At 47.4% G+C, this 27,946-nt stretch overlaps 1 protein-coding gene across 4 annotated transcripts; it reads right to left on the bottom strand.

Moving 5' to 3' along the window:
* Positions 1–1,669: 1,669 nt before the first annotated feature.
* On the bottom strand, positions 1,670–27,726 carry PITX1 (paired like homeodomain 1). Of its 4 annotated transcripts, XM_006116041.4 has the most exons (5): positions 27,009–27,157; positions 24,971–25,024; positions 10,874–11,020; positions 7,563–7,768; positions 1,670–3,536 (listed from the first exon to the last, which is right to left on the bottom strand). In XM_006116041.4, the coding sequence occupies exons 2-5, from the start codon at positions 25,014–25,016 to the stop codon at positions 3,006–3,008; spliced, it is 930 nt and encodes a 309-aa protein (XP_006116103.1). In that variant the 5' UTR covers positions 25,017–25,024; positions 27,009–27,157; the 3' UTR covers positions 1,670–3,005. The 4 variants fall into 4 exon arrangements, with proteins under 4 accessions (XP_006116103.1, XP_075756527.1, XP_075756529.1 ...); XM_075900412.1 differs by lacking the exons at positions 24,971–25,024; positions 27,009–27,157 and adding an exon at positions 11,724–11,972 and having other exon boundaries at positions 1,671–3,536; XM_075900414.1 differs by lacking the exons at positions 24,971–25,024; positions 27,009–27,157 and adding an exon at positions 11,429–11,597 and having other exon boundaries at positions 1,671–3,536.
* Positions 27,727–27,946: the final 220 nt, after the last annotated feature.

A 27,946-nucleotide genomic window follows, 5' to 3' on the forward strand; every position in this document is an offset into this window, starting at 1 on the left:
CCAGATACCTGCACTGGCCAGAGGGGAGAGAGGCTGGGTGAGGATATAGCCATCCCAGTGGGTCGACTTCTTTTTTTTTTCAGAAAAAAAATCAATGTTTTTCTCTGGAGGCATTTTCCTTGGAATAGTGGAAGTTTCCCTCCCACACTTTTCTGAGCCGCTTGAACTCGCTAGATCCATAGACCAGCTCTGTTATATGTCTACACCGCGGGCTAATTGCGTTCTGCGCCGTATACGCAAGAAGCCCGTTATTTCGAAATACACTCGTGGGATGAGGCATAACGGGGCGGTCGACAAAAGGGTTTTCTGGCGACAGGGGAACGTCCAGACTGCCCCGATCTGCCGACAAACAGCTGATCGGCAGAGCGGGGCAGCCATTTAAATTTAAATGAAGCCGCGATTATTTTAATCGCGGCTTCATTTCCCTCTGCCGATCTGTCTAATCTACATGCCTCCGTCGACGGAGGCATGTAGTCTAGACGTACCCTTAGGAAGACGCTGGACTAGCGCTTCATTTGGAAATGCAGGGCTGTGTCGATAGCGTCTAATCTAAAAATAAACTATTTTAAAATAAGATATACGACTCGCGCGGCTCATTTCGAAGTAGCGCTGCACCCTTGGCTGAAATAAGATATCCCGAAATAGCCTTGCAGTGTAGAGGTACCCCATGCATACTTTAATCTGTCCTTGTAGCCAAACAGGGAATGTGCTGGAGTGTGAAAAAAAATCAACATTGAGCACGTTTATAAACACACTGGGACTGGTTTTAATGAGCTGACTTTCATATATGTAAATTAAGTGCAATTGCCATTAGTTCTGCTCGCAACAGAGCGACCTGAGCATGAATGTGTACAGTCGATTGAGCTGAACACTTTTGGCTTTTGTGCCTTAAGTTTACCAGGGGAATAACGCGATGCCTGACCCCTCCACGCCAAGAACGTGAATGAGCGATGGAGCCTACATCTCTCCATAGTGAGCGGTTGACTGAATTATAATTTTCAACAAACTTGAAACAAAAACTCAAAACCGAACGTAGTTGGTTTGACTTGACGCTGCTTGCAAGCTTGAAATACAGTATAGTGGGTCGGAACCGTTTATGATACATCTCATCTAGAGAAGCTATGTGGGGGGGGGGGGAGTGAAAATGAAGCTAGGACAAGTAAAATCCCACAAACAAGGATTTGGTGCCAAACTTTTAACCCGGGACAAGAGTATTTTTGGATGCAAAAGTTAGCTCCTGTAACGTTGTTTCTGGAGAAAAAAAGAATCTCCAATAAACAAACAATATTGTTCAACCAGTGCATACAGCCATTCGATTAAGAACTGGATTTATAAAAGCTGCGATGTCATTGAACTGATATGGTAAAGTGTGTCGAAAAATTAGAAATGGGAGGATCTCCAGTGGATGGAACTGCCAACCAGGAGAACCGGACGTTAGTTGTGGACTTTTCCCCATTCCAAAAAGAATGAAATGTTAATATTAACTTTAAGGACGGATTGCCCTTTCCCATTAAGTAACTAACTGGACCCTTAAATGTTATTTTCTAAGAAGCCAATGGTGTTTAGCTTAAATATCTGCATACGCTGTTGCACTTCAAACAAAGAAAAAAATCCAAACAAATGTTTCCATTACTAGAAAATTTAATCATTCTTAATAAAAGGCAACTCCTCGAAATGGTAATGTTGGATGTTGAATTTCGAATAAAACTTTTTTTTATTATATGTTGAGATATATCATAAATATAGGCAGAAAAGATTAAAAGCATTGCTAGAGTTTGTTTTTATTCCCATGCTTTTAATTTTGGAAAAAAATCACAAAACATAACTTATAAAACAATAGATACTGCATCCTTATCCACAACAGCATTATTGAAACATCCAGCGTAACGTTTACCACAGGTGTGAAATACACTGGGAAAAGGAATACCTTGTGCATTTTATATTATGTTTCTTTGTCATCTACAGGTAATAAGTATCGACAAAAATAAGCAACAAATATGCCTGCAATTAAACTTCATATGCGTTTTGTATGCGTATTAATATTTAAAAGATCATATTTTATCGTCCATTTTTTGCCAACAAGCATCTACATTTACATCATAACACCTTAAGATTATTTTTGGTTCCTTGTTTTTCCTTCCCTTCTAGAAAAATAAGGAACTTTTCAAAATTGCTAAGCAACGTTTCATTATTTCAAGACTCGCTGTTTCTTGCAGTATCTGGGTTCACTTAATGACAGTCCGTTTTCTGACTTTTTTTCTTCTAGACTCTCTAGAAATGTTTTAAAAAGAAAAACACATTTTAAATAAAGATGACTGATAATTTCATTATCAGGATAAGATTTTGGGTGGAGAAAACGCTGGCCAGGTTAGCATTGGTGGCGTGATATATTGTGGGGCTCTTCTCAGATACTGCAGTCCTTTTGGAAAGGCTAGAGAGGTAGGAACTGGTAGCTTCCTGCTAGGAATGACTGGATCATAGCTTCCAACTAAAGACAACATCAAGAATCATGCATTTGAAAACCATTTTATTCAACGATCTGGCACAATGTAACGGCAGATATAAATAGAACCTTCGTTAAGTGGTTGACCCTTGTCTGTAAGTTTTTTTTTAATAGTTTCATACCTACTATTTTAACCATATTCCCGCAGAATCCACTCTGCACGTGATACTTTTTTTTTGTCAGTGGTAAACATTATCCAAACCTCTTCCCCTACCGCAAACTGGGCAGCCCAGTCTGCAGCCTTTACTACCACCACCACTCCACCGTCCCATATCATACACCCCTTTCCCCCCTTTCCACTCTTATGCTCTATAAAGTGGACGCTTTAGAAACTCCTGTGCAAGTTCAAGTAAACACATACAACCCGCATCATCCAGAGGAAAATTGCAACTCATCCGTGGATTCGATTTTGGCGTCTCCTGCAACAGCTTTTCTGGTCCGTGGTTTTTTTGGTTTGGGTTTTTGCAAAGCCTCCCTCCCGGCTGGAGCCCGGGCGAGTCCGTCAGCTGTTGTACTGACAGGCGTTTAGACTGGAGCCCGGGCTCTGCAAACTGCTGTAGCCGAAACTGGAGTGCTGCTTGGATTTCAGTCTGAGGCTGGCCAAGCTGGAGTTGCAAGTGTCCCTGTACACGCTGTAGGGCGAGGCGGGCGGGCCGTAGGGACAGGCGGGGGAGGACATGGCGGAGTTGAGCGAGGAGCCGCTGATGTTGTTGAGGTTGGCGTTGGGCATGCCGGGCACGGCGGAGTGGCCCATGGTGGAGGGCATGCTCATGGAGGAAATGGTGCTGGGGGCGGAGAACATGGACTGCGAGGACAGGGGGCTCATGGAGTTGAAGAAGGTGAAGCTTTTGGTGGAGAGCGGCGCCGGGGCCAGGCTCTTGGTGGCCCAGTTGTTGTAGGGGTAGCCCGCGTACATCTCGTCGTAGGGCTGCATGAGGCCGCTGAACTGGGGCACGTAGCCGTTCTTGCACAGGTCCATCTGCTGGTTGCGCTCCCGCTTCCTCCACTTGGCCCTGCGGTTTTTGAACCACACCTGGGGAGGGAAGGCAGAGCGCAGGGTAAGCACCAGGCTGCTGCCCGGGAAGGGGGAGGGGAAGGCGCCCAGCCCAGGGAGGGTCTGCAGAGGAAAAGCCCAAAGTGTGCAGGTCCTGGTTCTGCGCGGGCGCGCAGGAGCAGCGCGTAGCTCCGGCGGGTGCCACCAGCCCTGCGCTCCTCTCCCCGAAATCCCACGTGTTCCCTGGCTGGCCTGGCCCGGCTGAGTCCCAGCCTCCCGCCGATGCTCTGGCTGCGCGCAGCGCGCCGCTCTCTGCTTTTAATTTCCCCCTGCGCTTGTTGGCAGAGCGCATTAATTGGCCCTGCCGCAGCGCCTCGCCCAGGCCCGGCGCTGATTAGGGCAGGCCAGCCCCGGCTCGGCTGCGTTTCCGAGTGCTGAAGCCGGACAATAAAAGGCCTCTGTTACAGCTCGTAAAGCGGGGATTGGATTAGTGTGGGTAGGGTTAAAAAAAAAAGCATCTCCTGTTGGCTGGCGCAGCCGGGGCCTTTCTATCTAATGAGACTGTACAGCCCGGAGTCGGGCTCTGATGCTGAAACAGTTTGGCTCTAGGGCGGTGCGGGAGATCCCTGGCACCCAAAGCTTTTTCCCCAAAGCAGGAAAAGCCGGAAGGGGAGGCGTGCGGATTGGGCTGGCCAAGCTGGGGAGAAAAAAATTCTCTTCCTGCCTGGCTGGTGACACCCGCCTGTGGATTCTCCTCTCCTATCTGCCCCCTGGCTTTGGTCAACGTGGCTTTGTCCCGTTAAAGCCTCTTACGTTTTTCCCTTGGCCCATCAGAAGCCATTCCCCACTGCAGCCCATGCAAAAGGATGGCCGAGAGCTGTCTTGAGCACTGCCATGAAATTCCTACTGCTCTCCACCCGCGGATTTAAATCCCCTCTAAACTGCGCGACTCCGAGGTTCTGCTCTTTCCGCCTGGTCTCCCGGCTTTTGAATGGCAGGGCTGGATGTTTAAACAGCGACAAGGATGGGCATTTCGGGGGGGGGGGGGAAAGATCGCGGGGTCGATGCGAAAAAAAAATGCCGTAAAAATATGAAGAGGAAGCGAACGTCAGAATGTTCAAACCCTGTAATTCACTCCTCGGAAGGTGCTTCCAGACAGGAATTTCCTGAAAATGAGGGGTAATGTTTTAATTATGGCTTCTAGACATTTTAAAGGAAGGCCCTCCCGGCAAATTAAAGTCGGTTTTGCAAAACTGCAATCTCAGAACATCAAACCGAGCCATTGCGGTCCGGAGGGGAGAAAGATCCAGTTAATGGCAACTCATATTAATTTGATTTGCTTCCTGAAATATTCCAGCAACATAAACGCACATTTTAGCCCTGACCCTATAGTTTTTTTTAATGAAGAAAACTGCTACCAATACAACGATTTCAAATACAGCAAGTATGTAGCCAGGACAAGCTGTAAGAGGTAATCAAAGATCGTCTAATTTGCTCGGTTAGTCGGTTACTCCTCTAGACAGTCACTAGGCTCTGAGGGACAGGACTGAAGTGAATTTAATCAAATCTACCTCCATTTTCTCCGCTTATTTATTATTGGCAGCGCTGGTGATCCAGAGAACGGTTTAATCCCTCCCGTCCCAAACTTAATATTTGCTTTGTAACGACGTTCAAAATCCGTCCCTTGGGCTTGCTTCCTTACTAACTTTCTTTCTGACCTACGAATTGGGGCCCGATCCTGGTAGGGGCCTGGAAGGGTATTTCAGCGCTGGAAAATCCAGACAGCCTTTAAGGACTTTCCAAGGTGCAGGGTTTTGTATGCCTATCATTGTAGGGTTTTTTCTTCCCCGCTGCGGATTTGGAATCGGCGAGGGACTTTGTAGACACAACACACAGCAGAGACACACACGCGGCGTTGGGATCAGCAAAACCATTCTGGAAACAAACCAGGGAAACATCCCCCACCCGGGATGAAAAACAAATTGGAGGTGGGAGGGAAAATACCCCCAACTAAAAGGAGCGATACACAAAGCCACCCAGAACCAATCCACCATCAGACTCAATCAAATCCGAATGCCGGTACGAGCCGTTTTGATTTGACATTTTATTATAACAATCGAATATACGAAAAATAACCAATAAATGACCTAACTCGATATTCTGCGGCGGTGTTGGCTAGATCCTTATAGAGCTTCCGACAGCTCCGTGCCCCGAGTACGTGTGTCTATACTGGTTGTTGACTTTGGAGTCTAATCTACCCAGACCCTTGTCCTTTCGTTTGTCTATTGGCAGTTCGTACAGTTGACTAGTACAAATAGCTTATCTGCCTCATCATAGAAGTTTAATTGTGTAGAGGAACATTTGCTATAGATACACCCGGCAGGGTGTGCTTGTTGTGTGTACAGTGCACCGCAGAGGGCCATTAACCACTCCAGAATTATAGACAATTGTCACTTCTCAGTACAGAGATTTCCTACATTATACAGAGACATCTGCTTCCGTGGTGCAAAGCAGCTTCTTTTCCGCCGCTTTTCCCTCGCGCTGTCATATTTAAATCACATCTTACTACACAGACTTTATCCGCTGGCACTTCACTGTCTAGGAGAGTGGAAACTTGCCTGTGATTCTATGCAGGTCTGATCCTCCGTTTTAATGGAACCTACCCTCCGAAAACTCAGTCTAAGTAAGGCCTGGTGAGACTCCGCGGGACTGGAACACCCCCAGGTAAACCTGTACCTGGGACACGGGAGTTTCTTATTCGCGAAGGGGAATGGAAATCCCTTGGCCTCTGCAGCGAATCTCCATATTTCTAACCATGGATTACTCACATTACAATAAAAACACCGACCCCTTGCAAAGCTCCCTGGGAGGATGTCGTTGTCCTCACTCTCCCAGACAGGTGAAGAGAACTGCAAATATCTTCCCTGTTCAGGGTTCCAGGACTGTCTTTAATGAATCCAGGAGGGAACAGTACATCCAGCAAGATCTCTCTTGTGGCTGCCCGCTACCAGCCACAGGGGCGATTTAAAAACGGGTTTTTCCGGAGCCTTCTCTCTGGCTATTGTGTGGTGTTTACACTATGTAAATCTTAAATCGGGGTTGATTTAAAAAAAACTTACTTGGGGCTCCTCAAACTCCCTCCCTAGGCAGTTACATAGAAAGAGCTGCCTGCATTTAACTCTTGATTCCTGGGCGCATCCTTCACCTTCTATTTCCTTCCCCCTGCCTCTGTCTAGCTGTCTGTGCCTGCCTTATTTTCCCAGCTGGGCTTTAGAGGCAGCTCTTCTGTGCCCAGCTGTTGCTTCTGATTTCCCTCTGCTCTCCTGAGATCTCGGCTCTTTAGAATGAGGGGCAAGAGGGAAACTTTGGGACAGGGCTTACAAGAGATGGCAAGTTGCCTGAGCTTCTGACAACTCCAGCCTGCCTGGCGTGGCTTTGCTTTCGAGTTACTGCCTGAGAGACATCAGGTCATCTCCGCAAGGTATTTCCTTCTCTCCCATCCTCCGGGATCCAGCTCCGATGAAAAGCGAGGAAGCGAAATGCAGGCGCGGGAGTTACCGTAGTAGGGATTCTCTATTTATTGTGTATGCCCCATAGTTATGCCATAGATTTCAATCTTACACTTATGCCCGGGTATTATCTAAGGAGCACTGTACATCCTGGGTAAGTGCTGGCCAGGAAGATGGAATTGACGGGACACGTGTTGTCACAGAATCCCAGGACTGAAAGGGTGACAGAATCACAGGCCATCCGATCGCCCCCCACACCTCTCAAATATTATGCTGCAGTCGGTTTTAAAAGACAAATGGAACAGCTGTTCAACCAATTTGTCCTTCCCTTTAATTTCCCCACTCCCAGGCGCCTGGTCATCTATACACGTTTGTATTTTCTCTTGAGAGGCAACCTACTAAAAAAAAAAAAAGTTTTTCGATTGTAGAAAAGACCGCGGGCCGAAGCCGCTGCTGGCTGGGAGTCCCAGCGCCCGGGCCCTACAAGGACCAAGCTGATTGCCAGGAGAAATGAATTGCTGCTAGCACGGCTGAGCCCCCCCTGGCCTGGCCTTACCCTGACTCTGGGCTCGGTGAGGTTGGTCCACACAGCGATCTCCTCTCTCATGCTCATGTCCGGGTAGCGGTTCCTCTGGAAAGTGGCCTCCAGCTCCTGCAGCTGCTGGCTGGTGAAGTGAGTCCTTTGCCGCCGCTGTTTCTTCTTCTTCGCCGGATCGTCCGCGTTCCCATCCTCGCTCTTTTGCTCGCCGCTCCGCTCTTTTTCTGCGAAAAAAACCAACCAGGCACCGAGACCCGAGCAGTGAGACACGCGGAGCTGGCCGCCTGGCCCTTAGATCTCCTCCCCCCCAGCCATTTGGCGAGCGGACGAAACAGAACCCCCTTTTACAAATCTCTTGTATGTGCCTCTATCGTGCGAGGCTAGAGCGCCTGTTTCCGACCACAGGCCCAGCGTGTGTAAACCAGCCCCGCGGGATTAGTTTCTTGAACCCCGGAGTAGGAAAAAAAAAAGTTTCCCCTGAAATGTAATTTCCAGCCAACAATAGAGTGTTCGATATTCCTCTCTCCTAGGCCTGCTCTTTTATCCAGAGGACTCTGCAATTTACACAGGCTCGGCTTTTAGATGGAATCAAATAGAACAAAACAAAGAAGGAAACAAATCTATTTACAAATCTTTTCCCTCTCTGTGATTTCTCTCTCTCTATCTGCAGAGAAACCTTCTTCTCCAGTATATTGCGGCTGTGTATGGTCATTTCCCCACCGTATTAATCTTAGAAAACCTCAGGAGTGTAAAATAAAACATGAATTAATTGAAAAGCGACCCTCTCGGGGATAATAGAGTTTATTTAAGAAAAGAATGAGCCCCTGAAAAGCTTTATCCAAAAATCAAACAAAAGGTAAGAAGCGGGGGGAGTTCAGTCAATTCTGTTCATCTAAATTTGGGGAAGGAATTCAAAACAATTGGTTGATACAACTAGGGGAAAACAGAAAATATTCCCAAAATCAAGGGGGGAAACGCTGGTCTTTTTATATATTTGAATATATTGTTGGATTTGCACAAATGGAATGAGAAATTCGATACATTATTTGAACTAATACCAGGGATTATACTAACAATTTATTAATGTACAGCGATACAAGCTTTCCCTGTATATATCTATAAAATATTTTTGTAGACGTATATACATACATGTATTGTATTATTTTTTATTTATTCTTTTCTCAAGAGCAACACAAAACTTTAAACAGCTGGGTGTAAATATGCCACACATACGTTGTTTCTCTCTGTCTCTGGTTTTTGGTGTATTTATTGTAACATATACGCAATAGTGTGTACTAAGTCACACTAATATATACGTGTAATAATATATTACACATACTTAAATCAAAATCATATAGAAATAAACATACGCACGTGCTGCATATGCAAACCCGTCCCTTTGCGTTCATATACATGAGTTCGATTTGATTTGGTGAATGTCTGAGAGGATTTCACAGAGGACGGGTAGCAAAATAATGGGACTGATCTGCAGTGGTGTACATCACAAAGCTGGGGGGAATGTAAAGCTGATTCTAGCGCATTGAAACGCAGACTTCCTTTCAGAGCCTGATTAATAGTAATATTTTAAAATGAATAAAAATCCTTGCAAAATACTTGATTCCTCATACTTTAAAAGACTCCTGGGTTTCCCTGGGAACTCTTGGGAGTAAAAATGTGGGAGCTCAAGCAATTAAATGGAAACCGAGAAGAGGTAAAGGGGCTTTATTGCAATCCGGATGGGCACTATTTCCAGTAAGTGGTTTGCAGAGCAAACAAGGCCGCGAACAGATACCCCATTTAAATATCCTTTTCCCTTCCTCTCTACCTTGGCAGCTACTTGTGTCCCCCCAAACTCGCCGCGAGTGTGAATGTGTGTGTTTGCCAACCGAGGCTACATGACCTAACTGTATAAAGGCTGCATGTGAAAACGATTCCATTTTTTGAACACACAAATCTTTCTGGCGGACAGGGGTTTTTTTTTCAGCCCTCGGTGCTCGGGGGCTGCTTCTGATGCAGACAAGAGAGAAAACAAGTAAGAAAAATTGTTGCCGTCAAAGAGACCGTCTACCACAATGATTGCAATCTTTGCATTTGATTTATTCCAGCCACGTTTTCATGAAAAATGCTGTCTGGGAATAAGCCTTTGATACCATTTCAAATCATAACCCACATTAGCCTAAATTCGCATTAGCATGATTTTCCATTAAACAGTGAAAGGTATTTGGTTTTTTTTTAACTCAATGGACCCTGGTATTTAGTCTCCTTAGAATCGATGGATCAGATTGTAGGGATACAGCAAAACAGAGCGATTATCTCCCTACAGTATTTCAAAGGGCCCTCACAATTCTAAACACCCCTTGCTCTCCAGTTTACACTCAAAGCCTTGTTTTCAAATCGTATTTGGAGGCAGAAACAAACGCGTTTTCTATCATGTGCATCTTTCGGGTTTGTTTTAGTTGCAGGCAAACAACTTGCAAAGAGTACGGCCTATTTAAATTGAAAAATAATAATCATTTTTAAAGCTACCCCTCTGTGCAGGGAAATTTTGAAGAAGGAACCACGCTCGGTTTTCCGTAGTCCATATTTTCCAGGGCTTTTTGCTTCCTTGACATGATGTTTCTTGTCATCTTAGAGAAACGGCTCCTGTTTTAATTAAATACCAACTAGGAAATCACAGCTTTCCCCGCAATAATTGCACATGTTCAACAGGCGGATGAAAAAGCGGAGACCGAACGACTCCTGTGTAGCTCCAACTCCGATCTTGTAAAAAGTGAGAGTGTATTCCCCGTGTATACATAAAATTAAAAATTAGACTTTGTAACGCGTAGCCCGTGTAATATAAATCTGAACAGCCTGCTAACTTGAAGGAACTCGCTCCATTCCCCCTCTTAATGTTTTGCAGTCTACCCCCCTTCCTTGGCCGGAGAGATCCTTTTACACCAGAGCTGGAAAATAAACCCCGGCAGAGCTGACATTATTTCAGAAACATTCTGCAAAACCGCACGCTCCGTGGAAACCCCCCCCCCATCCATTAAAAAGCAAATTAATATCCATTAAAAAGCTGCTGCTAGGCTTAAAGCTGGTAGCAATATTCTTCCCTTCCCTAGACTGTCAGAGCAGAGAGGTATGGGGGAGGGTCGGTTCCGTTTCTGCTAACCCTCCCATCCACTTTCCCGGGTTGACTCTAATTAATTCTACTGATTATCTCCCTGCCCCCCACACCACCTGGCATTTCAATCTCTCTTGGCAGGAGAGTCGTGGGCAATGGGCATTCATAGGAAGGGAAAGAAAGGAAAGAGAGCGAAAAAGAGGAAGTGTAAAGGTTTTACCTGGGACTTCTGTATCTGACGATTCACTGGCTGAATTCTCAATCGGGTCTCTGGATTCAGAAGATCTTTGCAAATGGAAGCTGGAAGCCATGTCGTGGGAAGGCTGGGGTCTTAAGCTCTCTGGCAGTCTTTCCAAATTCATTCCACCTTTAAAGGAATCCATGGCCAGGAGGCTGAGTTGGTTTGGGTTTATGCAGGTGCTTATTCCACAGTATATATAAATATATAGGCATGCAAATCCTCTGAGCCCTATTTATGAATGGCTTTACTCTTCCCCTATTTTCAAGAGAGCCCGCAGAAGAGATCCGAGGAGCGATGCCTAGAAGTTGGTTCGTCTTTGCGCTGTGATAGTCGCCCGGGTGCAACCGAGTCCGCACGGAAGTGGTAAAGATCCCTGCTAGAAAAATGCGGGTTGCGCGTTGGATCGTTTAAAGCTAAAGAGATGCGAGCGACCTGCCCCAGAACAAATGCCTGTAGTGTAGTGAAACGGGGCTCCTCCCCCTTAAGGTTAAAACCTCCCCGTCTCGCTAATAGATCACTCCATCTAGCGCTCACCCAGCCTAATCTAGCGGCAAGAACTGCCCGCCAACTCCCCATATATGTGCGCTGCCTCGCGGGTTCCTTGGAATACTAGCCGCGAGTTTCGCAAAGCCTCGGCTCTCTCCTTCGGGGTCCATCTACCCCCCCTTCCCCCCGCCAGCTGGATTCTGGCTTCTCTGCTCTTCTTGCTGCAGGAAGAAACGTCTTTTTGTCCCAACGCTGGCTCTGACCGCGGCAAGCCCTAAACCAATCAGCGGCCCCCTTCCCACCCCAAACTTTCCCGAACCCAGAGGTTTATTCCGCGCAGTACCCGCTCTCCACGCGATCTGTTAAGCCCCAAATGTTTAAAAGCCTATTTCAGAGGCTGCTGGAAATCTGTCCAGTCTCTCGGAAAGCGGATCCGGGCGGCTAGTTTCCACCCAGAGCAGAGGAGGGCCAGACTTGTGTTTTGCACCGGGAAGCTTATTCCTGCCGGGAGACACCCGCTGTGCGCTTTTAAATTTGCTCCTGCATGGGGAGAAATAAACGTGCTTCCCCATTGGGCTGCGATACTAGACCTTTAAACATGCGGGCAAGCAATTTTATTGGGGACGATTCCGAGGCTCGGTTCAGGGGCAGTCGGAGTCGGCGTGTATTTCCGAGGGCTGTCATTATTGGTCAGAAAAGTGAAACTTGGCAAGGTCGCTTCCTTGCCCTGCGCGACGCGCCCTGTGTTCTCACAAGGGTCTGCCAATGGATCGAGCGAGGTTGCCTTGATTTGGGTTCATTAAGCTGCGGAGCCGGGGAACGGCAGATAAACGTGATGGGGGGAGGGAGGAGCGCTGGTAGATTTTGTCGCTGGCCTTTCCTGCGCGCTTCTGAGTGGAAATAATGAAGGGACAATTTCTCCACTGATTGACACGACTGGACTTGGGGCTCTCTAGGTCGAAGCTGGCGAAGGCCCAAGATGCTGTGAACGGACCAGTGGAGCGAGTGTGTGAGGGAGGGGAGGGGAGAGGAGACGCTGCAAATATGAAGCAATTCCCTTTGCTTTTGGGTTTATAGCGTGGGCTCGTATGAGCCTATCACCCATTAAAACTCTGGACACAGTCTGTCTCAGGTTCTCTGGCGCTGCTGCTGGCAGGGTGTGGTGTCACTTTAGTGACTAAATAATTAGTTGTTTACAGATCTAGTAAACAATCCAATCGCCCTTCCACTCACCTCACCCAAATCTTAGTAAAACGACCCTGCTCTCTCTGGGTTGGCACACACCAGGCGCCTTGAAATCTCTCCTTTTACTGCTGTTTCTTACATGGGGAACAACTGCCTACCCTATGCTCAATGGGTGAGCCTGCATCTGGAGGGAGAGTTTAAATCCCTCGCCTACCGATGGCAAACTAAGTTTGCAGGCACAGCTCTAAACTACTTTCCCACCGAAGGTTTTATTTGCAGTGAACGAAGCGTGGATTCGCTGTGGTTTGATCGCTCACTGACGACAATCTAATACATAGACCGTTGCCTCCTGTTGCAGCGAATGGCCTCTTTGACTTTTCTGGAAAACCCTCTTATTACAGCGTCTTTACAACCCCTTCATGTGGCTATAACAACTCCTCCAACTTCATAAAGTCCACACTCATCTCTTCCTCCTTTGGAGAGAGCATTTAATCTTTTTTTTTTATTTTTGGACAAACTTTTCTGCAAGGCGGAGAAGTATAAGGCAGTCTTGGAAAACACTTTCTGTTCGCAGGGCCGCCCCTCTTCAAAGTCTACAGACTGGGGATCCATGGGAGTTTTGCCAGAGTAAGGACTGCAGCACAATCCTCCCTGGATCCAAGACTGATTCCCACCCCCCAATCTTTCAGCACTTTATGAATAACAAATAGTTTTCTTTGGCAGTGAACTCTCTGTGACCCATGGAAAGTGGCTGGTTGTTCTAGAGGTGGATTTCAGGCTTGGAGACCAGGAGAAAAAGGAGGGAGGCAACAAGCAAGAAGAAAAGGATCGGCTGCAGCAAGGGTCAATGTCAGTTTTGAAAGTTCCAGCCACACTTAAGGGCAAGGCCGCTTTGGACTTGTCCTCGCTGCCTGTTGTGGTGTGTTTAATAGGGCAATGAATGTTCTCTTCCTAATACCTCCCAAGGTCACCTCTGCGGGGGTGGCTGCCACTTCTACACTAGCCTCCTGCTGGAGCCCAGATCATCCCCGAGTGAATTATTTTTGGTATTATTAGGCACTGGCTTCACCTGACAGCTCCCAGGGTAGGTGATTCACCTGGGGACAAGCCTCGGACAAATTCGGGTTTTGTTTCTTTTTTGAAGAAGAACCCTTTGATAAAAAATATCAATGTCAGGGGAACTTTTTTGAAGTGTAAAATCTCCAACAGCTCTTTAGCGTCCCTGTGAAATGTGTTGGGTATGGTATGGAGTTGCCTATCCTAGTGACAAAGTATTTCTATAGTCTAATTCGCAGCAGGCCCATTGCCTATGTTTATTATAAGAGCATCTTGTCTTTAATCAGACCCTCTGATCTGTACCTCTCCCTGATTTAAACTGAACACAGTCCTGGAAAAAATAATGGAAATAGGAGTTAATGATTGATATTTTCTCTGTCTGTCTGTTTGTATCTCTCTCTCTCTCTCTGTAGCCCAAACATTTGAATTTGGAGTATTTGTGGTTCCTTTATACTGCCATTGTTTTACATCACTTTGCTCCCGCAGACCACTCCCCAGTCTGGAAGCTTTGGGCTGTGATTTGCAGCCAAGTGTCAAAAATGCCAATGGTGATTTCAGACGCCAGGAAAAACCTGTGTTGACTTGGGGTGACGTGGAGGGGAATCGTGAAAAATACCCCAGCACTCCACTTCGTGCTCCCTCCAAAGCACAAGAGAAACTCGTGGCACTGTCTGGCTGGGCCCGATCCTGCATTACTGCTCTCTTAACCCCACGTGTATTTAAAGGGAGTGTGCCCGGAATGCAGGATGAGGCCCAATCTCTAGACCCGCACCTGTTTATCGGCTCAGTGACCCGGTCTGCTAGCGGTAGGCCACACGTGGGCTGACGTGTCTGCCCTGCGGAACATCCTGGCCCCTCCGGTATTTTTCAGATTGCATCAAACTAATGCCAAAGGCCATGCTCACGTTTCCTTTTATATCTCACTTCGCTGGACTCGACTATCTGTACAACTGCTCGAGACGCCTGGAAACGCGCAGGAGTAGGCAGGGGAGAGGTTTTGGCTGCGAGGTGGCAGACCTCCACCTTCCAGGACTCCTGCTTTGCCAGCCCCTGAGTCACTGGCAGGCAGGTAGGGAGGCGACTTCAAAAAGTAAACTCATGGAAGCGGGATATTGACTAGGGAAGGAGAGCAGGTCACAGAGGCCTTTCTTTGCTCTAGAAAAATGACCCTCTCCTCTTTATCTTCTCTGCTCAGTTTCACTGATCCATGGTGACACTCAAATTTGGTCCCAAATCAAGTAAAGATGTGGAAAGGAACTTTTGAAGTGCTCCTTGGAAAGTGGATGAAAACATGTTCCCTTTCTTTAGCTTTTTTTCCCCGCCGTGATTTATTTTGGGCTCGGTGCTCGTTCAGTTGTATTTCTTTTAAAAGAAATGACAGCAGAGATTTGGAGGAGAAGGCACTCGGGCCCAAGGGAGACCTGGCGAGGAAATATCCAACATTCAAAAAAGGGAACTGAATGGGGAATACCCCCAAACGCTTAACAGGCAAAACTTCTCTAGCAGCAGTTTTGATCCTCAGGGGCTGTTTTTACAGTTAAGCACCAACAGATAGATAACTCGACAGTGATAGTGGGCAACTTCTCTGGACTGGATTCTGAATTCTATCTGTACCCACAAAGCTCTCAAACTGGTGTCATGCCAGCGTCTGTCAAGCTTGAATTAAAATACATTTCAGAATTATGTTCAGGCAGGGCTTAATTTTTAGGTTATTTAAGCGGGGCACGGTTTAAAAATGCCTATGTTTATAAGGACATCTGGTATTTAATCAGAACCTCTGATTTTCACCTCTCCCTGATTTAAAATGAACGCAGTCCTTCTGGAAAGAATAATAGAAATGGGAGTTAATGATTGATATTTCTCTCTAGCTCAGACATTTAAAATTTGGAGGGTTTTAAAAAATTCCTTTATAGTTTTCTTGCTGTGAGGCCAAAAACAGGTTTGGAAAAAGAGCAAACCCTGAACGCAAGGTCTCCGGACGCTTTGAAACAGAAGTGTTTTGTGTCCTCCCCAACCTGTAGGGATGCGAAACTACACGGGAAATGCTCCAAATGTGGAGAACAGTGTTGATAGAAACAGACCCTTTTAACGTGGTGCTTAGAGCGGTGTAAAATTGGAGGCTTTTTTGATTGGTTTCTTTGTTTTTTGAGAGGTGTGTGTGTGTGGTGTGTGTGTGTGTGTGTGTGTGTGTGTGTGTGTGTGTGTGTGTGTTTACATGCCCGTCTTGCAGGGCTTTTTAAATACATTCTGAGTTTTAAAACGTCGTGCGTTTTAGAGTCAAAACTTTCCCAAACTTTCCTTCTCTAGTCCAAAGCACAGATCCGCCCTCATAGGACACATGCTCTTTACCCGTGGATGGACGTTATTTTCATTATAGCCTCGATCTCACGGATGCTGATACGTTGGGGGCAAATGGAAAATAAAGCGAGGACGATCTCGTTGTCTCAAGCTAAAGGGTGAAATTGCCAGGCTGCGTGCTCAGCCAGGGCACAAAACGGCGTGTATTCCTGATATACTGGAGTCTTTGCACTGAGTCCATGGGAGTGTCTGAATTCGTTTCAAGCAGCTCTCGGTCACGCCTTTGGTCCTTTTTTTTTGTGGCTAGTTCAGGTCGGAGCCCTTCGGGTTCCCAGGGTGGTTAGAGCGGGCTGTATGGTTTATAGCGGCCCGGTCCGGAAGGAGAAACCGAACAGAGCCCAAGGCACAGACTGGTGCAGCCGACTGGAGGGGCTTTCCCTCTGTTCTTCACAGGTGCCCTTTCCCCCGGGGTTTGCCCGCTTGGAGTCTCCCAGAGTTGATTTGCATCGGGAGGCCAAGGCCAATACGGGGGAGGGAGGGGCAGGCCGCCCCGGGCGCTTTTCGAATGGTCCTTAACTCCGGAACGGAAACGAGAGGTGGCCTGCAGTCCTCTCCTCGGTCCGCCCTGAAACATCTGGCCGGGCATATGGAGCGGGTGGCTGGCGTTCGGGATCCTGTAGGATAACCCTCTGTAAGGGCGGGACGTCTGACAAACCTGAGCCGCACGTGATCCCATTGATTGGTTTATAAACGGCCTATTAATGACCTGACTTAACAATGGCTTATCGATCCCTTAAGGCGCTGATCTATTGATTTATACATTGCCCACTAATGGGGAAATCTCTTGATCTGTAAGCAGTTTATTGCTCTATTAATGGGCAGGTCTCTTGGTTTACAAATCGTCTATTCATCATTGATACAAAAGACCTGTTACAGGGATATAGATTCCGCTGATCTATACGTGTACATTTGTGAGTCTCTGAGGGGGAGCCGTGTTAATCTGCATCCGCAAAAACAACGAGGAGTTCTCTGGCACTAACATATTTATTTGGGCATGCATCTGACGAAGTAAGTCTTTTCCCAGGAAAGCTGATGCCCAAATAAATATGTTAGTCTGTAAGGTGCCATAGGACTCCTGGTTGTATTTGCGGGCATATCCTTCCCAGATCCAGTCTATTGGGTAAATAATCCCTTTAGTATTTGAATGCAAAATGATACAGTTAACTTGGGATAAAGCAAAACGATGCAAACTTTAAGCCACCATGAGACTGTGCCGTAAAGTCCTGCTCTGAACTGATAGAGCTATAGTTTTATACGATCTATTTTAGAGTATCTATTTATTTTGCAGTCCCCCACATGCCTAGTTTGTATCTCGCCGCTTTAACCACCTTTACCTGCGATTTCACGGGTGTGGAAAATCTAAATTAAATATTATAGGTGCCTCCAAAAGACTGGCATAAAAATCGCCTGTACCAAGAATCTATACAATACAGCACAAGTGGCACAAATCGGCGATTGTCTCCAGTTTTAATGCTGGCGCCTATAAAACTGATCCATGCCCGCATGTCATAGTTTCCATGCACAGAAGATACGGTGCCAGAGTTCCCTTTCCCTTCCATTATAGCTGTCAAAAGCTACATGTCCTCTTCCATTTCAGGGATGCCATGGCTTTAACTGATTCGCTCAGCAGATCGTTTCGCAGCTGATACTCCCCGCGTGTGGCTTGGCGAGATTTTCCAAACCAAGCAACAAAACAACTGAAGCCTGGTTAGCCTTTCCCAGCCGCAAAGTGCAAAACGCGCTGGTTTCAGCAGGCTGCCATTATGTCACCCTGGTAACACTCACCCCCTGAGTTTTTAATGTTATAAAGGCAGCCTCCGAATCCCAGTGCCACTGTCATTGGAAGGAGGAGATTAAGGAGTGTAGGGAGAGGAGGGACTTGTTTTTTTGGGGGGTGGACAGGGCAATAGATTTACCAATCCGTGGCCATTTTTAAATGATGTTGCTTCAATTTCTCCTCCCTACATCCGTGAATACAGCCACCAATGTTTTTGCCAAAGACGTCACTGCATTCAGCTAGACAGTGCTTGTTGCATAGGACTGCTAAAGTAGGTCTTCCCACGCTGCGCCCTATGGACAGGAGGTACATGTCTGCCCCCCCTCCCGGGCGGGACAAAACTCATGTGTCAAAGGGGTAGCTGTGTTAGCCTGAATCTGCACATCTGAATCCGACATGCATCTCACAAGGTGGGTCTTTGCCCACGAAAGCTTATGCTCCAATAGATCTGTTAGGCTATAAGGTGCCACAGGACTCCTCACTATAAACTCATGTTGCGCTCTCCCCACCTGAATGTGGGGGGGGGGGGGGGGCTGGAACAATTTGTATAGTGCGGGTACTCAGAGCTGTTGAACCAAACTGTATAGAATCACAGAATCCGAGGGCGGGAAGAGACTCAGGAAAACCAACCACAGCTAAATCATCCCAGCCAGGGCTTTCTCAAGCCACGATTTAAAAACCTGGAAATCATGGAAACCAAGCTAGGGGGTGCTATAGCACCCCTGGTTCCAGCACCTCAGTCTCTGACATACAGAGGAGACGGGGAAGGAAAGCAATCGCTAGGTGTGACGTCACCCGCGGCTCGCAAGTGACGTCACACTCGCGTTTACCGGTGAGCTCTCCCAGCCCACCCAATGGCGGGGCTTGGCCGGTGGCAGCTTTACTTTTAAAAGGGCTGAGTGGAGGGTATTTGTAAAAAGCTGCAGGCTCTAAATAGTTAGCAAAAGAGCTTAGGGAGCAAGGGGCGCCCCCAAAGGGTATTTCCCCACTCTGCTGGAAGAGGAGAAGGGATGTTAGGAAGCTGGATGGAGGAAGAAAAGAAAGTCCAGGGCAGGGGGATGCTGGATTTGGGGTGGGGAGAGAACTGGCTGAGCAGGACAGGAGCGAGAGACTGTGGGTGAGAGAGGAAAGTGAGGCCAGGTGGCTTTAGTCTGTAGTCATGACTTGGGGGGGGGGGGGGAAGTGGGGGAAAGAGAAGGGGGGAAAATAGCCAAGCCTAAGGAAGAACCCCAGAATCGGGCCCCGTCGTGTAAGAGCCTGATCCAAAGTCATGGGAATCTTTCCGTTGGCCTCAGGGAACGTCGGATCAGATCCCGTAGAATAAGTCGCGCTCTTTCCTCCCTTACAGTCAGCGGGGAAGAATTCGATTCGGCTCGTGACATAACCAGAGACAGGGAGAAATGCTCACATGGGAGGTGCATTTCCAGACACACAAGTTTCCCCCACTCCTAGATCCCTTTATCTCCGGCATCAACCGTAGTAAGCTTGCGGGTCGGGTCCGGATCTATTAGTCTGTATTTTGCATTGCCGGCTGTGTCAGACTTTTGACTCAACAAACACACCACCGGTTCCGGGGCAGACTCTGTCAGGGATCAACAAAAATCTGCCTCGCTGGCCGGAATGTGGCATTTAAAAATAAACAAACGCCACCCGACAGGGCTTTGAAAGCGTTAAAAATAAAACCGCTCGTTTGGAGTTTTGCAGGGAACAGAGCCCTTAGAAAACTTTCTATTGTCCCCTTTTTAAGAGGATTGGCTTTTATACACCAATCTGTGCTGGCCATTTTAAACTCAAGTATGTCATCAAGAAAGAGAGGAAATCGAAAGTGAAAAAGTGTAAAAAGTGTTTTCAGAACAACGGGTTGTTCTCGAGCAATTCCCAAATTGTCCAAATATTTGCTAAGGTTCTAAGGAGCAGCCAGTGGCTTTCTGCTGCGGGCCTTGTTCAGACAAAACTCCTATTGACTCGAAGGGGCTTCTTGCGGAGAAAGGACTCCAACACCGGGGATCACACATTCCCACCCACCCACACCCAGACAGCATATCTGGCAGAAAAATGCATTTTAGTCAGCTTTTCCTCTTCAGATTTATTAGCATTGGATAGACTGAATTTGTCTATAAATTAAGACCTGTTTCCAAAAAACCCAACAACCCAGCATTCCCCACATTCACGGGGAAAATACCATTGCCATACCATCTACGTGTGCCGTGCTTCTGTCATTGTAAGTGTCCCAGGATATTCCAAAGACAACAATATATGTGACTGGTTATTTCTGTTGGTGTGAGAGAGAAGCTTTGGAGCTTACACCGAGCTCTTCCTAGGGTCCAATACATAATTAAAAGTAAACGAAAAATGAGGGAAGGGGTCACAAAAATCACAGGCCTCTCCAAAGACCAGCTCTGCAGAGGCAGGAGTGAGAGTTCAGTAGACTCCTCCTGAACCCCTGCTGGTGTCATTTGGACGGGAGTGAACCTGGGAAGGATTTGGTCTATGGGGTTTCTTTTGTCTAGAGAGATGCTGCTAGTGATTTGAGGGTGAACAGATAAACAATAGGAAGCTTCCGCTGCCAGTTCTTTTCCAGCCAGAACTCCCCACGGATTTGTCGGGGAGTTCAGTCCAGACAGCAGAGTCTGGTCCATAAAATAAATAAGGAGGGAGAAAGCGCTTTTGATCCTTATCACAAAATAAGAGGTGCAATCAACAGGCCCCAGCCCGCTTGGCTCGGACTCCTTGTGTCAAGCTAACCTAACAAAAAAGCTTTCCATTTCCAAGCGAAATGTGTAACTGCTTTATCAGAGGACAATAAAACTTTTTGTTACAGGGAAGGGTTTCCTCCATTTACCTTCCCAGACAACAAAGCCAAAGGCCTGGCCATTCCTCCCGAGTGCAGTTCTAGCTGATGTGTCACCAATAGGCTATCGCAGGACATTGAGTTCAATGGGGAGGGGAGAGTTAAAACTGATGGCAAGATACTCCCTCAAGGATGCAGCTTAAAACTCCTCAGAACAAAATTCAACAGGTTTAAAAAACAAGCTAAGCCACCGAAAAGCGCCAGAGAATCTGTGTTTTAAACCCCATTTTTTTCCCATCCCAAGGGCCGAAAAATATTGGTTTGGCTCCTAAATGAGGAGGAAGGCGATTGTATCAGCTAACTCTAGTCCCCTATTGCTACAACTTCAGGGTGCGAGTTTGTTGAATAATGTTTTAGCGTTCTATACAAACACAAATCCTTCGAATCTCTGAAAAGTTCCCTCTTTCATTTTGGACTCCCGCGTTTGCTTGGTATTTATCTTCCCTGCTGTATCTTGCTACCCTGCGTGATTTCCACAGCTTTCTGACTCTTTTTAAGCACAAGTCACACACACACAAGCAAAGCGCATACGCACGAACATAAATCCGCTCCACAGAGGTGCACCTATGCTCAGGGTACGGGGTGCGTTGGTCTGCGTGTACATATTTTGTGTTTGTGCGCGTAGGGTTTTTTTTGCGCGCAGGTAAATGTGAAACGCGCACGCAGAAAACCAAAATCCGGCAGGCACGTCATCTCAACCAAACGCACTTAGGAGTGTGATGCAGACACACGCCAGTCATAACCCGCGATGGTACATACGCTCAACACAAAACAAACGCAGAACACACACACGCATACACACACCAGACACCGCACACAACCTCCCCTCTCCCCAAAGCACACACTTATAGCCGGGCAACAACACTGACATCCAGACCAAACCAAAGTCCCGGGACACACGTGCACAAACCCACACCCACAGACCCACACGAGGGAGGCGAAGCGTCAAGTTTTTGCGAGCCCGATTGTCCTCGGTGTCCAGGCTCGCTGAAATCCCGCCGCGGCTCCTCTCCCCTGAGCCAGTCTCTTAGATCCGAGCCCCACAGCTGCAAACCCACCAGGGCTGGCTGTCTCCCCGCGCCCGCTCTCAGCGGCCATCGCTAGTCCATGAAGGCCAGAGGGATGCCAGGGATGCCCCTCGCCCCCGCAGCTAATTAATGTCTTTTGCACCTGCAGCCGGGGCTCTGGAGGAGCTGGCGGGCTGGGGAGGCGAGCGGCAGAGGGGCCCGGTGCGGGGCCGGGAGCTGCCCGCCGGGTTTATAGAGCATTTTATTTTTTACACGAGACAATAAAACAGCTCCCGAGCCGCTGGGGAACCAAACCCGAGTGAACGCGCCTGGCCGCAGCGCCGGGGCGAGGCTGCGCCCCCGGGTTCGTGCCAGCGCCGGGAGCTGACTGAGTGCCCCGCAGGCCCAGCAAAGAGGAGGGCCGGTTGGCGGTGAAGTCCCGGCCAGGGCCGCAGCCCTCTCTCCGCGTTTGCAGGCGGGAGCAGCTCCTATATAAACAACTAATTACCCTGGTCATTTTCCTTCCCAGGCAGCAGGCCTGGGCCTGGCTTGAAGGCGCGAATGGTGCTTTCTGACCAGTTACCAGCCGCCCATCTTAGAAGGCTGGGAGGGGGCGGACCAGCGGGCGCCTGCAGCAAGTGGGAGGCGGGTTGGGGGGATCCGGAGGGCAGGGAGGCAGAAAACGCCCGTTCAATGGCGCAGGGGAGGATGGTGGAAAATTACGCGGGCTCCAGCCACATGTCCCCTCTGTGCAATAAGGGAAGAACTTTCCCCTTGGGACGAGCGAAACGTAAGCAGCCCTATAAGCAGCCCTATGGCCCATCCTCTCCCTGCAGCAAGGCGGTCCTAATGCTGCCCTGTCTGAGAACCATTCGGCACCACACGCTTCCCAGTTTCCTAGGCAGAAGGGATGCGCCCTACATCTACCTGGGGCAAAGGGGAGGGAGTGAAACCCTCAGCATTTGCCTTGTGCCCTGAGCGTTCCGATCGGTTTGTCTGTTGAGGCCCTTCCATCAGCTGAAAGCATCCTGTTACCTATCCAAACTATAATAATAATAATAAATTATTATTATTAATAATTTTGAAAACCAACCCCCAGAAGTCCCGTGCACCTTATTTGGGCATCAGCTTTTGTGGGTAAAACCCATTGGTGGTTTTGACCCACGAAAGTTTATTCCCAAATCAATCTGTTAGTCCTTAGGATGCCACGAGACTCCTCTTTGTTTTCACAGACACAGACACGGCTCCCGCTCTGAGACCCATAATTTTAGTTGTTTAAATGAGACGACCCCAGATTCTTCCCTGGCTTCAGTGAATTTGTCCCACTGTTGGGTTCTGGCATTAGCCCATTTTTTCCCAATTAAAACCCATGTGGGAAAAATGGAATTTGCTCAGAGTTTTGTCTGTAGAACTGCCTCCGGGCAATCTATTTATTCAAGTGACATTCCAGCTCTAAGCCTCACAAGTGGATAAGTTCAAACTAGAAAACCCAGTTTAGTTAAATAAATGCGCGGGGACCACCTACCTTCTCTCTGCACTTGTACTAAACAGTCCCTCCCAATATTAAAAAGGTTAGGCACATGCAGCCATGGTAAACAGACCCCGTATCACTTTCATCCATGTCACATATACATATATGCAGGACTGTAATAGGAAAAGGTATAGAGATTGCCTTGTGAATGCAGAATTCTGAATATATACTGTCTGAACAGATTGATGTGACTTTTATAGTAAAGCCGCGCACTGAATTTCACCTTGAGAGAGTTTACAAAAAAAGTGGGATTAAATGATGATGACTTAATTTTTCTGCTGGTACAAACGATACCCCCAGGCTTTTTTGAAACACAGCAACTTGCTGCCTGGAAAAGTGTTTTTCCTATCACTACAGTTGGAAAGACAGGGATTCTCCTTTCTCCCGCTCCCCCAAAAAGCATCTGGTTGTGTGCCACGACAACTGTCTCACCAAAGTACCTCCAGTCCATCTGAGACTGTGCTTAATCTCAAACTCAAACCAGAATGAGGAACTAGAACCTTTATGTGTCTGTCAAGACCCCTGCAGCCCACAGACTTGCATTGTGCATTAAGAAAATCCTGATTTGCTATTTGTAGGGCCTCACCTCAGCCTTGTATTTAACACAAACAGTTCCCAGTCTGACCTGGGGGGAGCTACAATTGACAGGTATAAATGTCTAATTTAGAAGTAATTTTTGGGTGGGAAAATATAATACAGCTTCTTGGCCTTCTCTCCTCAGAGAATGAAAATGCTTTTCTGATTAATTAAATGAGGAAGGGATACAGGAATTTGTTAGCCAGCCTGCTCATGTTTCTCAGTGCATCATTACAACTAAAATGCGTGTCTTTGTGTGGACTTTAAAAGATGCCTCTGATCCAGTATAATCAAAGGCCCAAGGACCAAGTGTCTATCGTTGGTTAGGAACTTTTTTTTAGTTTTTAAGGAACTAAAACCTGTAGTTTGAGCAGAAAAGAGCCTGTAATTGGAAGCACTCGATATTCTGTTTCCTTTTATTTTTCCCCCCACCTTGTTTCATTCGAGCAGCCTTTTAATTGCTGGCTGTGTTTTGATGGGGGAAACACATTTCCTTTAAACAGAACATTTCCTGAAAGGTTGAAATATTCTTCTAATGCACTGTGCTCTTTAACGTTCTCAGAACAACACTGAAATTCTGGAGAGCCATGATATTTCCTGTTTTAAAATACAGATTCAGAGAGACCATTAGCCTCTGTGTGGATTCTTAAACACAAACAAGCAAACTGAAACCTTCCGAAAAACAAAATAAAAGTTGAATTTAAGTTTAGAAACCAAGGAACAAAGTGTTCAGTTTTGCTCTCTTTTACCGCGGTGTAAATCTGGATTTACCTCACTGAAGTCTTTGCAATGACTTCACATTTACACCGACAGCAGAATTTAGTCCACTGGGATTTATTTTACACTTTTCGCTGCCTCGTTTGTGTAATTTTCCTTTAGATACTAAGCAAAGAACAAACACAATAGAGAACTCTCAAAGATAAGAACTTGACACTTTCCTTCCACTTTTATTGTAAGAACAACTATATCTTAAAAACTAACAACTTGGCAAGAGATAGGAAAATACTACCTTCAAGAAAGCTGTATTAATCGGGTTAGATGTAAAAGTTCAGAGCAAACAAAACGAATTAGTTTCTATTAGCAGGTTTAGGAGGCTGGCCAGCTAAATAATTATGCTTGTTTTTGCAGATTGCACTAGAGGGTGTTCTTTTCTCGTTTGTTACTTAAAAGTAGCACAGATCCGATATTTATCACCAAGAAAGAAAATAACAAAACTTTTAATCCATATTCCATGTCTCTAGTGTCTTACCTAAATCCACATAGGAAGGTATATTCTTGGAAAGACTCAATTCCATAATAAAATCTGTGTGGACAATAAAATAAACGGTAAACGAAAGTCTGTGGGTTTCGCCAGATAATTCCTAACTTTTTTGTTTAACCACAAAACATGCTGTTGCTAAGGCACATTTTGACTAAAAACAATAACGTTTCACACTGGATGTTGCCATTGCTTGAACAGCCTGGCGGGATTTTCAGAGGGACTCTGACAGGTATTTCAAGCTAATAAGAAACTCTTAATGAATTGCTATTTGTGTTTGTTCGGTTAAAAAAACTACAGAAGTAAACTGCACTTTTAACGGTATTGAAGTCAAATGTAAAATTAGTAGGTAGAAGTGAGCTATCAGGTGACCATTTAAACTTGTTTGGTTAGTACAAATATGATTTATTTTGTAAAAATAAGCGTAAAATAGCTTAGTGAGACAGTTGATGTTCCAAAAGATAGCTAATTAGGTTCTATTTTTATATTAAATTTGTATTAATCATTTAAATATGCTCGTGTTGTTGGAAATATTCAGGAAGAAGACAATAATATCGTAGGCTTTTTTAAATTAAGATTTAGAAAATCTTCCTAAATTCATCATTCTGTAGAAAACAATAGTATAATTTAGCCAAGTTAAAATACAGAAAAGCTGAGTTAACGATACAGGTATGAGATTTTTTTGCATCATTCCTGCTTACCACTGTTTTAGTTACAGTTATTTTTTAACGTGTCAGGAGTTTTCGGATAAACTCATGCTCTCTTTATTACTGACGGAGACGGTGCCTATTCTTAAAATGAGATCGGAACAGAACGAGGAGGGATCTAAAATATTATTTCCCTACAAATGAAAATGAACATTGCACAAACTTATTTCTTTCCATGCATAACGCTAATCAATGTCACCTGTTACAGATTTGCATTATTTGGACATGCTTTTCAGATATTAGTAGAAAGCCAAAGCGCCTTTGCATCTCTGCGTAAGGAGAATTTAAATAAAGCATTTCCAAAATTCCTATTTTCTAACCTTTACTACGATAAATTCTTACCGCTTAAAATTACACTGTTAAAACCAACTTGTTAGGGTCATAAATGATTGTCACATGAACTTTTTACACCTGTGAAATATTATTATACTCCTGGAAGCTGTAAGAAGTTAACCGCAATAGCGCTGCCTCGCCGGGTTATATTTTTATTTTAATACTCAAGAACAAGTAGCTGCAGCCCGTAAAAAACAAAGCTCCCGAGCCCATTCCATAAAAGTATAACATTTATTAGCGATGTTAAAATTTGTTCCTTGTCACGTTTATCGATGAGTTTCTCTTCGCCAGCCTTGATACTGTACAGCCCTGGACACACAAGGAACACCCTCCGCGGAAAACCGGTTGTGCTTAAATCTTCCAGTATGTAAAATGAGGTAACCCCCTTGGAATTATATTTTCTAACGCATTTGTCAGTTTTGACGAAGTGCAGCGCCCCCGAAGAATTTATACAAGGGATAAAGATGTCAAGGACTGCAACTTCAAGGCGAAGGCCAGCAGCCAGGGGACCAGCGGGAAAGGGGCGAGTTTGCTTGGGGAAGCACTGCAGCTGGAATTGGCTTCCTCCGCCATTCTCTCGGCTCCCGGCTGTTTCGGGGCCGGTCAGACCCAAATGTGGCCAAGTTACGCACCCTTGTGGAAGGGCTGTTTGGGGAGCACTTGCCCCAGGATGAGGTGACGCGCCGACGAGGGAATCCCGTCCCCTCCCATCCATCCCTGGCTACTTCGGCTCCGCTAAAAGCTGTCCGGAAACGGGACAGGTACCCACGCACCCCAGGGGAGAGTGTGGAGGGCAGGAGCGCCTCTTTCTGGCAAGCGCCCCTAGAGTGAACGCAGGGAATGGGGCCTGGGAGTTAGGGGGACCGGGAGCTAGGCGTCTCCAGGCCTGCAACGCAGAAGGCTCTGGGGTCCCAGCGCCCTGGCCCCAGCTGGTTGCGCTTCGCCACCTGCAAACTTCCGCGGGGGAGGGAAGGAAGAGGGGCACTTACCTGTGAGCTGCTCCTGGGCGACGCGGCTGGCAGGGAGGGGGCAGCTCCTCAGTCCTCCGATACAATCCCAGGGAGAAGGGCAAGGGCCCGGCTCGGCTCGGGAGGGGATCCTGGGCTGCGCTTCTCTTCGCTTCTGCTCCGGAGTAGCGTCAGCTCAGCGCGCTCTGTTCCATGGAGCCGCAACTCTGCGCTCCGAGGCCGCGGGGTGCAGCTAGCCAGCGGTGCGCTCCGAGGCCGCGGGGTGCAGCTAGCCAGCGGTGCGCTCCGAGGCCGCGGGGTGCAGCTAGCCAGCGGTGCGCTCCGAGGCCGGGCGCCCGGGGGGAGAGTCTGAAAGGGGCTGCAGGTCTGGCTTCGGTCTCCCTCGCTCTCCTGCCCAGGGTCGCAGCGCAGAGCCGGCGCGCTCCGGTGCCAGGGGCCAGCGCCGAAAGGGAGCCGCTCCCGAGGAGAGCTGGTGGCGCGGGGAGGCGCGCCCCCGTGCCAGGGCTCAGCACCGAGCTGTGAGCTCCCTGCCCTGGGGCTTTAGGGTTTCCCGGCTCCTTCTGACGTCACTAGAGTCCCAGGGTGCCACAGAGTCGAGAGTGGGGAGTGAGCCGCGAGCGCCGCCGAGACCCGCGTGCGGGGCTCCCTGCCTCGGGCCCTGGGGAAAACACGTTCCTCCCGGTAGCGCCTGGCGATTAACCCTTTGCCGGGTAACAGCCTCTGCCCCTGGCAGCCAGAGCACATGGCCCTGCCGCCTGTGCGGGGAGCGGGGGGGGGGGGGGCGTGAAGTGGGAAGCCTCCTTATTTGGAATCTGCACAGGAGCGCTGAGGGTTCCCGGGGCTCTGGGTGTGGGAGTCTCTCCGAGCCGCCTGCACCGTCAGGGGGTTGACTCATCCGCCGAGGGCTGCTTTGGAAGCAGGGTTGGCGAATTTGCACCGCTCCGATGAGGAGGGTGCCT

The sequence above is a fragment of the Pelodiscus sinensis genome, chromosome 17, assembly GCF_049634645.1.
Source record: "Pelodiscus sinensis isolate JC-2024 chromosome 17, ASM4963464v1, whole genome shotgun sequence".
Classification (NCBI taxonomy): domain Eukaryota; kingdom Metazoa; phylum Chordata; order Testudines; family Trionychidae; genus Pelodiscus; species Pelodiscus sinensis.

Bases quoted from the DNA above. Each gene is read 5' to 3' on its own strand.
- PITX1 (XM_006116041.4), bottom strand. From the start codon at position 25,016: ATGGAATTGAGTCTTTCCAAGAATATACCTTCCTATGTGGATTTAG. The intron at 11,021-24,970 runs GTAAGACACTAG...ATTCCTTTAAAG, and splicing joins ACCTTCCTATGTGGATTTAG to GTGGAATGAATTTGGAAAGA. The intron at 3,537-7,562 runs GTAAGGCCAGGC...TTCCCTCCCCAG, and splicing joins TCACCGAGCCCAGAGTCAGG to GTGTGGTTCAAAAACCGCAG.